Source organism: Ailuropoda melanoleuca, chromosome 8, assembly GCF_002007445.2.
Source record: "Ailuropoda melanoleuca isolate Jingjing chromosome 8, ASM200744v2, whole genome shotgun sequence".
Lineage (NCBI taxonomy): Eukaryota > Metazoa > Chordata > Mammalia > Carnivora > Ursidae > Ailuropoda > Ailuropoda melanoleuca.
The window spans coordinates 56,592,438-56,603,884 of record NC_048225.1 but is presented as its reverse complement, the minus strand read 5'-3'; the positions used below and the strand labels follow the sequence as shown (position 1 = coordinate 56,603,884).

At 53.2% G+C, this 11,447-nt stretch overlaps 1 protein-coding gene and 2 long non-coding RNA genes across 6 annotated transcripts; 2 read left to right on the top strand and 1 right to left on the bottom strand.

Annotated features, from left to right (window-relative positions):
* Positions 1–6: 6 nt before the first annotated feature.
* Positions 7–10,625, bottom strand: STIM1 (stromal interaction molecule 1). Of its 4 annotated transcripts, none has more exons than XM_034666450.1 (6): positions 10,078–10,625; positions 9,467–9,567; positions 8,951–9,186; positions 7,775–7,867; positions 5,611–5,986; positions 7–1,435 (listed from the first exon to the last, which is right to left on the bottom strand). In XM_034666450.1, the coding sequence occupies exons 1-6, from the start codon at positions 10,270–10,272 to the stop codon at positions 919–921; spliced, it is 1,518 nt and encodes a 505-aa protein (XP_034522341.1). In that variant the 5' UTR covers positions 10,273–10,625; the 3' UTR covers positions 7–918. The 4 variants fall into 4 exon arrangements, with proteins under 4 accessions (XP_034522341.1, XP_034522343.1, XP_034522342.1 ...); XM_034666452.1 differs by having other exon boundaries at positions 5,920–5,986; positions 10,078–10,616; XM_034666451.1 differs by lacking the exon at positions 7,775–7,867 and having other exon boundaries at positions 10,078–10,616.
* LOC117803373 lies at positions 1,388–1,792 on the top strand. Its single transcript, XR_004627170.1, has 2 exons — positions 1,388–1,495; positions 1,555–1,792. It is a non-coding gene; the product is annotated as an uncharacterized LOC117803373 (long non-coding RNA).
* Positions 5,878–7,397, top strand: LOC117803375. The gene is made up of 2 exons (XR_004627172.1): positions 5,878–6,008; positions 6,910–7,397. It is a non-coding gene; the product is annotated as an uncharacterized LOC117803375 (long non-coding RNA).
* Positions 10,626–11,447: the final 822 nt, after the last annotated feature.

Genomic DNA, 11,447 nt, shown 5'->3' with positions numbered 1-11,447 from the left:
CCAACATCTCCAGGGCCCCAGGAGAGCCCTGTATCATGGCTGAGGCTCCCATGGCCAGGGGAGCCACTTGTACTGAGTTCCAGGAGTACTGATGTTTGGGGAGCCTTTGGGCAGCACCTCTTACAGTCAAACCCTCCTGCAGTGTGGGTAAGAAAGACGCAGGTGTAGGTGAGAGAAGAGAGAAAGGTGACTGCCCTGTAGCCCACAACTCTGGCACCTACTCATTCCCCAACTAAGAGGGGTCTCTCCTGACCTACCCCCTAGCCTAGCCTCTCTTCAAAATTCTCTAGTAGCTCATTCTCTAGGAATGTGTTCCACTCCCCCATGAACCCCTGGAGGCTCTAGCAAGCTCCAGGCCAAGTTTCCTTCTGGCCCACCACACTCCCAAAGAACAAGCCTCAAATAGTAGGCCCTAGGCCCCAGTCTGAGGCAAACAGAACCACCGTGGGTGGGGTGGAACAGGTCTGAGGCACAGAGGTCGGAAGTGACTCCCATCTTCCCCCCCCCACCAGCTGCTAGGGGAAGTTGGGGAGTGGTGGGAGGGAGGAGCCTGAAAGCAGGAAACAGAGAAACAAGAAGCCAAACTTCAAAACTGGGACAGCAGAGACAGAAGCTGGACCCCAGAGGTGGAGGTGGGATCTGAGGGGACAGCAACTAAGACATGCACTGAAGTAGAGAGGGAGTGGCAGCAGCAGCCCATGGTTGGGAGAAAGGCAGGGCAGGCAGGCCATGGTGGTCAGTTAATAAATAATGTTGAAGGACCCAAGGATGAGGGGGGCAGGTATGTACAGTGCCCAGGCCCCTGGGCCAGCCCCTCCCATGCCCCACTCTAGGCGCCAGGTATCTTGGAAGGGGAGGAAGGGGACGCAGAAGACCAGGGAAGGACAAGCTGTCCCGCCACTGCCACTCTCATCCTGCCTACTTCTTAAGAGGCTTCTTAAAGATTTTGAGGGGAAACTTCTTCCGGCCTGGGCTGGAGTCTGTCTCCTCGCCAATGGAGCCAGTATCCTCCTCAGCCACAGCCTTCTTGCCAGCCAGATGGGGAATGCGTGTATTTCGGCTAGCCTGCAGGCCTCGGCTGTCCCCAACTGGAGATGGCGTGTCTGGGTCTGGGGAACTGGAGCTGTGAGAACGGGAAGAATCCAAAGGTGGAGAGCCACCAGGTGGGGCTGAGGGGCTCAGCTCCATCAGGCTGTGGGCCTTGTCCAGCCCATGGTTCAGCGCCAGGAGTGCCTTCTTGGCCAGGGCAGGGCTGTCAGGCAGTTTCTCCACCAAAGACCCGAGGTGGACCCCCTCAATCAGCCGGTGGCTGCCATTGGAAGTCATGGCACCGGGGGCCTCATCTGCAGCACGGACCATCTGAGAAGGCTTGGGGGCCATACGCTGGTGGTCACTCATGTGGAGGGAGGACTCCGAATCGGAAAGGGTCAAATCCCTGCAAGACAGGGCAGAGAGGAAGAAAGGGACACATACAGGAGAGGGGGATGGGAGAAAGGTGAAGAGGAGAGAGGAACACCGTGAGAAGACAAGGTAGGAGAGGGGGATGGGAGAAAGGTGAAGAGGAGAGAGGAACAGCGTGAGAAGACAAGGCGAGGTGGGAAGTGGGTATGGAAAGAGGTAGGAGGGAGAAAAGAGGATGAACAGGCAGGTAGGCAAGAAAGAAGGATGAGAAACGGAAGTTGAGCAGGCCGTAAATACAGGATAAGAGATGAGGCAGGAATAGGGAATGGGGACAGGTTGGGGAAGAGATGGAGAGGAGAGTAAAATCAGGGAAAAAGAAAGGCAAAAGGAGGAGCAGGTAGAAATAAGAAGGACCAAGGGGCGAAGGAAGAAAGGAAGAGAAAAGAGAAGAGAAAGAAAGGAAGAAAGAAACGTGATGGAGAAAGAAGAGACAAACAAGAAGCGAAACCAAAAGTCATTATACCATCACCTGTCTGGCAAAGGGCTTTCTAACGACGGGCCCCCACCCTGTTGAGTGGCCAGGCCCTAAACCAGTGCAACCATATGCTTAAATCCCCCCTCAATAAAACCTCTGCCATCCCACAGCTGGCTGGCTTTTTTAGGACTCAACCCCAAGCCAACACAGAACCCACATAGTGCTCTGAGTCACCATTTCCCATGCCTTCCTCCCTGACGGACTCCTGTCACACCCCAGGACACATCCAGTCTGGGCCAGGCCCCAAGGAACAGGGCACATGCAGTAAGTGGGCCTGACCCGGGCTGGGGAGGAGGAGGTGAGAACAGCCTTGCAAACAATCCCTTATGCACCCCAAAAGGTCAGGACGCTGCCTCGTTCAACCCTCTCACAGGATTCAGAGAAGTGTTTCAGAGTTCAATCCAAATCAGCTGGCAGCTGGAAAGGGGGGTCTTTTTCAGAGCTCTGTGAGAGGGAGAGTGTAGGCAGGTGCAGAAAGATAGGACAGGATGTTGGTCTTTAAAGCAGCAGTGGTTCCGAAGAGCTGCCACTAGAAGTCATAATTTTCATCTCTGCCTGAGCCTTGTCGTGTGACCTTGGACAAGTCATCTAACCTGGCTGGTCCTCAGTTTGGGCCAAATGAAGAAATTGCCAATTCAATTACCTTGCAAGGCTGCTTGGAGGATCAGATAGGTGAGCAAATCACTTGGAAGTGTAGGCAGTATTGTGGGAATGAAGATGATGAGGCCAGTCAAGCTAGAAGACCCATATGTGGGCCAATCACAAGAGGCTTCTTTGCAAGGCTGAGTTATGGGGATGTGACCACACTGGACATGCACACACAGAGGTTAGTCCAGAAAGCTGAGACCCTCTAAGGGGCTGGCTACTCCTAAGAAGGCCCATGAACCAATGCCAGATGCCCCCTCTCCTGCCTCTATAGACAAAAGGGTAAATATGGGGGTCCCCTGCCTATCCCTTAACTGTCCCTCTGCTCTCCCAGAGGAGAACCCACAGTAGGGGCAGAGGAGAGGGCTAAGGGAAACACTTAAACATCCACGCCAGGAAGCAAAAGGGAAAAGTCAGGAGTGGGAGGGTAGAGTGCCACAGACCTGGAAAGAAGGAGGCTGTGGGTCAAAAATTAGGAAGGGCACCAGGCCCCGAAAATAAGCACAAGCAGAAGGTTGGCTCATAGCTACTAGAGGGTTAATTCTCGGTAGGAAACAATTAACTAAGCAGCTACCCCGTGGGCCAGTGTCTTCCTGGAGACAAGGAACAGAAGGAACTGTTTCAGCCACATCCTCTACTGTTGACTCATGTTCAGGCTCATATTTGGTGTCGTAAATCTGACACTGTCCTTGCTTCTGTCTAAACGTGCCCTCGTTTCCCTAAGTTCCAAGATGATTCCTCTCCATACCCTGCCTTTTCTACACACATATGAGCTACTGAGCAAGGTGCCCAGACAGTGGGGAAAGGGGTCTCTACGCTGATGAGGTGAGGATCCCAGGAGCTCACTTTTCTAATGCCAAGGGAGAGTGGTCAGGGGGTTGGGGCCCTCCCAGCCTCACTCCTCGTGGTCCACAGCCCCATTTGGCCATGATTCCCATCCCTCCATGCCTTGTCGTCAGTAAAAAGCTGAGACCTTCCAAAGCCAGGAAGGAGCCTGGAGGAAGCTCAGGTAGATGCAGGAGCTCAAAGGCCTGCTGAGGCAAGCTCCCACTCCCTCCGTGAATCTGTGAGACACTCAGGCCAGGGGTGTCCCTCCCCAAGGGCTGGGCTGCCTTGGGCTTCCATACCAAGCTACTAACCTTACTAGAGAGCCTGTTTGTCTTTAGAGACGATCCTCTGGTGCATGGTGCAAAAGAAAATTAAGTAGTGAACAGGCCAGGTGGGTGCAGGTACCTCCCCGCCCTCCCTCCCCACTGCCCTCAGCTTGGGCCTTGGAGCATGAGATTCAGAGCATCCCCTAGTGCCCCGAACCCCAGTCCAGTCTTCTCCACCTGTATGGGGAGGGGCAGTCTCTCTGCCTAAGCTTCTGGATGACAATGAGGATGAGAATGAAAATGAGCCACTGTGGTGGGTGAAAGTGCTAGCAAGGGCAGTCCCTTTGTGAGAGACAAAGGAACAGCCCTCACAGATAACCATCCGGAGGTTCCAGGAGCAAAGCGAGACGGACTGGCGTCCGGAGTGAAGCACAAGGACCCAAAGAGAGTCAGCTGCATCAGCAGGTCACGGCCCAGAGGCCAGGGCTGGGCCGGGTCACAACATCAGAGATGAGAGGTCCCTCTAGAGGACAGGGACTTTCTGGTGCTCCCCTAAGCTTGCTCCAGGCAAGGTCAAGGCTCTCATCTCTGACCCTAGCCTATCTCCTGAGGTATTAGCAGGGAAAGGCCCCGCTGCTGCTAGACCAGGCTGCGGGAGAAAGCCTCTCACCAGTTCTTGCACAGTTCACTTGACTGAGACCACGTGGAAGGACAAGACTACCCAAAGAGTGCCCTGCAGTGGACAGTGCAGTTCTACGCTGTGTTCTGTTCCTCATTAGAGGGACGGGGGGAAAATACCTGACCCTTCGGAACCTGAAATTCTTACTCAAAGCGAGTACTTTAGGCTCATCTCTCCTACAAACTTTTCTTGTCCAAAACCCTGAACCTGTCTCCCCTCTTCAGTTCCCTAATTCTGTGAAGGGTCCCGTATCCATTCGGTTGCCCAAGCCACAAACCTGAGTGTCATCCTAGGTTCCTCCCTCTCCTCCACCCCTCCCAGCCAGCTGCCAAATCAATCCTCTCCTTTCCACACCCAGACCTCACTACCTCCCCTACTGGTCTACCTCATTGACTTCCAAATTTCTGTAGTCTTCCCTTCTCTTCTTTATACATGTCCCTAAAATGTTATTTCTAAAATGCAAATCTGATTCTCTTCCTTTTAAGAAATCCTTTTGCAGTGCTCCATCTCCTAAAGGTAATGGCCCAAGCCCCCCGCCTCTCAGAGCCATTCCTCTCCTAGCCTCATCTGCCACCCCTTCCCACCAACACACGTCCAAGATCCTAACCACAAATGCATCCTATTCTCTTGAACCTCCACGCCTCTGCACATCAGGCTTCCTCTGTCTAGACTACACTTTCTTCTCCTCCTGCACACAGGGTGCGAGCACAAATGTCATCTCTTTTGTGAAGCGTTCCACCCAGGTGCACAGTGTTAGTCACTCCCTCCTCAACACCTCCGTAGCACTTCTCAGATTGTTCCATCATTATCTGTATACCTCTCCCAGACCAGACTGTAATTCTTGATGGCTGGGACTGTATCTTATCATCTAAGAATCCCCGTGCCCAGCAGAGCCTGGCCCGCAGCAGGTATCCATAAATGTTCTATCAAAGGAGTAAAGGAAGCAAGGCCTCCATCGAAACAGCCGGATGTGAAGGTGCAGTTTAGGCCCCAGTGCGAAAGGACCCTGAGGGAGGGGCGTTGTTCTCATTTTTAGAGTCAGCAAACCCCAAACAGAGAAGGGCACAAAGCTGTAGGGGTGAGGCTGACCTTAAGAAGGAACCCCAGGGCTGGGAGAGGACAGGACAAGGAGAAGATGCCCCAGGGCGCCCCCCCCAGGCTGACCAAGCAGCAGCCAGCAGGCAGAAGGAGGCCAAGGTAAAGGCAGCAGAAAGGGAAGGAAGGGAAGAAAGAAAGAGAAGAGAGACAGCTGATACCCCAAGCTCTCTGAATGCGCAGGCATCACAGCGCTGCCGTCAGAAGGGGGTGGGTCGGGGTAGGGCTTCATCTGGAGGAAATAGGAAGTGCTGTGGTTGTAATAAACAGGGTGGACATCGACGGTGGTGATGGGGGTGGTGATGGCGGAGGAGGTGGTGGTGGCGGAGGAGCAGGAAGAAGCAGCAGAGGCAGATGGAGAGCTGGTCCCGTGGCCTTCAGAACTGAAAGACTGTCCAGACGGAAGGCTGCGCATTCGCCGCAGAGAGACCCGGCTTGTCAAGAAGTGGCCAGCCTCGCCCTCTACCAACCTCTGAGATCCCAGGCCATGCTGTGGCTCCGTCAGGCGCTGCCGGACACTGCACTGCAGGGTGGGAGCTGCAAAGAGAGGGAAGAAAGGGTGAGGAAGGGCCAGCCTCCTTCGGGCTGCCAGGCAAGCAGGTTTGCCCCTGGAGAAATGCTTGCTGTGGGCCATTCTGGGCCCTTAGTGCCCAATCTGGAGAAGGGGGCACTCCTCCCAAAGACCTCCCACCAGGGGTCCTGAAAGGAAGGGGAAATTAACGATGAGGTGCCCAGGGCAGTTTTAGTGGCAGCTGCAATGGAAGGAGGCCCAGGGCCACCATGACTAGAAAGCAGAGGCAGGGCAGTGAGTGGGAGGGCACAGGCAGGGCGGGGTGGGACGGGGGTGTGGGCCAAGGTCCAGGAGAGCACTAAGAACCAGCCTTTCCAGGAAGCCAACCTGAGGAAATAATTCGCAATGTGGACAAGGATTTACGCTCAACCCATCGGTAATAACGACTGTATGAACGTACACATCAAGCTGGAACGAGGGGAAAATGATAGTATATCCAATTGCTGGAAAACTATACAGCTATTAAAAATGCTGCTTGAGATCTGAAAAACATACAAAAATACAAAATGCTCAAGGGAAACAAAAGGATACAAAATTAGATGTAAAAGAAATACCTCAAGCCATGGGACACAAAAGACTAGAGTCTGAAACGAGGCCTTTCCCTCTGTAGCCATGACCCCGTGCAACGTCTTCCCCTATTTTAAGTCCTAATTTATAAAATCCTGCAGGGTTGTTGTGAGGCTTCGAGAGAGTGCATTTAAAGTACCTGGCACAGTTCACGGCACTCGATAAATAGTAGTCAGTACTACCTTGACCACATCAAAAATTATTAAACATTCCAGACTTCAGAAGACTGTAAGAGAAGATGCTCAAATAGGGTGGAGCTATGGGTGCCTTTTTTTTTTTATGCTCATATTTACACTTTCACTTTGCAAATTCTTCTAATAAGCGTGTGGACAACAAAGAACCAGCTGCTGGAACAAGGCTACAAAGCAGGCTCTCACAGCTGCCGGCCACCACACCGGTGAAGGGGATCTGTGTGCACCAGGCAACTGGGGAATGTGCTAGAGCATCCCCCGGGCTCACTCTGGGCCAGGACACCAACTGTGCCTTAAAATAGCCTCTGATCCAGAGAAAATTTCAACCAGGACACTAAAGGGTAAGTCCCTCATTCGCAGAAGATTTCCCACAGTCTCTTTGACTTTGCTCTACTCAGAATTTCTACCTTTGTTTTTTTCTCCTCTACCCTGAGAGATGGGCCGCCCTGCCTTCTTCCTAAAGATGGGAGAGAAGGCCAGGTAACAAGGGAGCCGGAAGCCACGGAGGGGCCGCAGGGAGCGAACACAATTCCACAGTGGTGAAGAGCTGGGGAGGCAGGGCTTCTATGACTGGTGGCTTTCAAGGCATGAAAGGGACGCAGAAGAGGGAGAAGCAGCATGGAATGAGGAGAGGCAAAGGGGGAAAGAAAGGAAAAGGGAGAGACATGAACAAGAGAAAAGAGGAGAAGGATCTTTCCTTCTCTCTTTCCGTCCCAGCCCAGCTGGAAGAAGGGCCACCAGGACTTCCGTCTAGCTGGGCTGACAAGAGAAGCCCAAGCCTTCCATCACCATGGGTGTTCTCTCTCTCGCCCTCAGCTGAGCAGGCTGATTCTTCTCACCCCCGAACCTCTCCCTGCAGTTAGTAGGGGCAGTGCTGAGGGAATAGAGGGAGCAGGCAGGGGAGGGAGGCAGGCAGGAGAAGGGGCTCATGGGGTAGGAGTGTTGGTTTAGACCCAAAAGTCGGAGAAACAAACGCCCCAAAGGGGCTCCTCAAACCCGGGTATTTCCAGAGGGACTGGTCATCCGAGCCGGCGGATGCTGAGCAGAGAGAGCGGTCACTGAACCTACGCCCCATCAGCCAGGCAGCATCTAGGGTCCAACAGCCAGGCCAAAAGGAGAAGAGAATCTGATTTACAGAGGGCTTCAGCCCACCCTTCAGTGGGATAAGGGGAGGGCCGGGGGCAAGGGGTGGAGAGCTAAGAGCTGATGAAGGTCCCTCCCAATCCATGGAACATAGGAGCCTTTAGGATCAAGACCTGCCTGCCAGTGACGCTACCTTTGTTGGGCCTTTGACTGAGGCCCTGATAGGACATCACATCACAGTGACAATGTGGCTCGGCCAGAGGCAAAGTACTGCTCGACAAATTTACAAACAAATCCTGTCTCAAGCTGGAATCCAGCCTGATGAAAGAATCTGGCTTTCTGAAAATGAGCCCCTAAGCCAGCCCCATGCCATATGGGCCAGGACAACAACTTTTCCTTAAAATAGCCTCTGATCCAGAGAAAATTCTGACCAGGACACTAAGGGGTAAGTCCCTCATTTGCAGAAGATTTCCCACAGTCTCTTTGACTTTGCTCTACTCAGCTCTCACCACTGGAGGGGAGAAGAGGGGGAGGGAAAGCCCAGGAAAGGGTGCAGAGGCCCAAGAACTCAGGTGGAAAGCCAGACATTCTTGTGCAGGAGATCCCTCCGGGACAAGAACATCTTTCTGGCTTGGAGGATTTAGGGCTATGTCTCTTTTAAGAGACTATTACTTCATGGGGACTCACACAAAAAGGCAGAGAGAAAAAGGTATCATTCCATTCATCCACTTTAGCAATTAAGAATAAAGAATATAAAAATGAAACAAAAGCCCCCAAGAGGCAAAAATGAGTATCATTTTTATATTACAAACCATGCACATGGGGAAGAGAAAGGAGGATAAAGGGATTTTTAAAAACAGAGTGAAGGGAGACACCAGAGGGGCAGACGGAACACACACTGACGCAAATCCACCAAGAGCACAACTGTAGAGAGTATCCTGATGTGAGCTGTGCGGCAGGAACCAGGCCGAGAGCTGAACTCTCTCCCTCCATATCTGCCCCATATGCTGTCTCAGCACAGCAACGGCCAGCAATTCTCCACCATGCCTTGGAGGCTCCTTCCCTCATCCCCACCCGGAGGTCACCTACATTGCATGGACAGGGGTGACACAATCTCCTCATCCATGTCGTCCACGTCGTCAGTCATGATGAAGTGGGCGGGGTTGGGGCGCGAGCTGCCCATCCAGCTGGGGTCGATGTTGAGAGCAGCCACCAGGGAGTGGATGCCCGGGTTGTTGACAATCTGGAAGCCGCAGAGGATCTCAATCTGCTGCCAGCGGTGCAGGCGCTCCCGCAGTGCTGCCGTCACCTCACTCAGAGCTTGCCTGGAGCACACAGGACAGAAGTGAGGCCATGGGCAGCTGGGAGTCCCCGCAGGAATGAGGCCTCCCAGAGGAACGAGCGGGGGGGTGGGGTGTGTGCAAGTAAGAACCACAGTTAAGTCGTGCCCTTAAGAACAAGGGGGGAGCCGGGTACAGGCTGGGGCAGGAGACCAGAGCTGGCCTCTCCCAGTGAGAAGTACCGCTGGGGCTGGTGACCCTGGCCACGGTCCAGCTCTGAGGATGGGGTGGCCACCGCCAGAGCCAGGCCCCAGGGGCTACTTACTTCGCAGTTAGGATTTTGTGATCCACGTCATCCAGGGAAGAGCTGTGGGCCACGTGGAAGGTGCCAAAGAGTGTGTTTCTCTTCTTTTTTATCTTCTCAGCCTGCAAAGATGAGGTCCTCAGCTTAAACAGAGCAGGGATTAGAGGTTGGAAATGAGAAGTGCCTTTCTGTGGCTGGGTCCCCCTCCTAGCACTGCTTAGGCTGCACAAGAGAAAGGAAGAGAAGAAGGAAAAGGAAGGCAAGGGAAGGGCAAAGAGAGGGAGAGGAAAGAAGATGGAGGCAATGAGAGAAGCAGCGGGATCCCCTACTAGGCCCCCAACCCCAGGAGGGCTCTGCCCCTTGGCAGGCCGGGGCTGACAGAGCCTTCCCTCTACCTGCCTCCACCGGCTTCATCTTTCCAGAAGGCAGGTGGGAGCACACCCACACCCTCATTCCCTCCTCCAGAAACTTGAGGACATCATCAGGAACTATATATCAGGAAAAGAAAGAGAACCCAGCACCGGGATATCTCTTGGTCCAATGGGATGGATGGAGAGAGGAGGAAGGGAGAAGGAAGGGCAAGGGAAGGGTGCGGGCTGGGAGGGCAGAGGAAGCAGGAGGGCGCGTCTCACCCCCTCCTTGGCCACCAGCAGCTGCTTCTCGGCGTTTTGCTTCTTGATGTGATAGTACTGCACCTCCACCTCGTGTGTCAGCTGCAGCCACTTCTGAAGGGCCTCTGGAGCGCACCACGAGCTGTGTGATTCCAGTTCCTTCTCTGCTTTCCTCAGGGCCTCCCGGACCTGTGCCGCCAAGAGGGTGTGACCCATTTACTGCTACCAAGACCCCCCTCCGGTGCCTCTGTCTGATACCGCGGAATTCAGAGTTCTCATCTGCTAGCTCACGGGAGCTTCCAACCCTCTCAAGGGGCAGAAAGGGCAAGGATTATTCTCTGTATTTTATATACTGTGTATTTTTATATAAGGAGGCAAGCTCAGAGGACAGTCACCTACTCAAGGTCACACAGTCAGTACTGTCAACCCAGATCTCAAATTGCGATTTTTGTGCTGCCTAGACGACAGCGCTGTTTGCCCACACAATTAGCTGTCTCTTCTGGTCCACAGCCAATCTCAGCAATCCTCCCTGATCTCTTGAGGCACAGGTCAGCTTAATGAATCATCTTCTTTCTGAGAGCTGGGGTCTGTGGTTAGACCTCATGACCTCAAAAGGTGGCAGAAAAAGCACTTGACTGGGAATCTGGAAACCTGGTTCTGGTCCCTGGTCTGTCACTCAACTGGTCCTGCAGATCTCAATTCTGTGTGAGGAAAGACTTTCCCCCCTGCAAACCCAAACCGTAAGTGAAGGAGTGATCTCGGGAGGAGGTATGAGAACAGCTCAGGTCTGAGAGACGTTAAAGATGATTGCTAATACAGAAGGGGGTTGGTCTGAATGCTCCCCAAAGTCTCCTGTAGCCCAGAGGCTTGGTCTATGACTCTCCCATTGGGCAGGACAGGTAGGCTTTGAAGGGCACTCTCTACCACGTGAGTAGACAACAATCACACTTATTTTTAACATGGGCATTTTGCCAAAAGAGGCCAAGACATGAGAACCAATGTGTAAGAAGAAATCTCCTCACTGACTTCTCAAGCAAGGAGCGCACAACGAAGCAGACTGTCCCAAAGCAATGAACATGGAAGGTCTGAGATTACACAGATTATATGCACTGGCTTCCTTGCTATCCTCCCCAGGCTACGCTATACACTGGNTAGCTGGTCAGAATCCAAGAGAAAAGGGATTGAGAGCAGTCTCATTATGCCCAACTTCAGCCATGGGGCAAGTACCCCAGAGCAGGCCCAAGATGTTCTCCACGGCCTACGACAGACTAGGAGGACCTCAGTTAAGGACAGAACACCTTTCTTCCTTAGACAGCTAAAGAGAAGACCAGTCTTCACATGGTTTTTGTTCCTTGAAAGAGAAACTATAACACAGTCCACTCCTGGCTTTT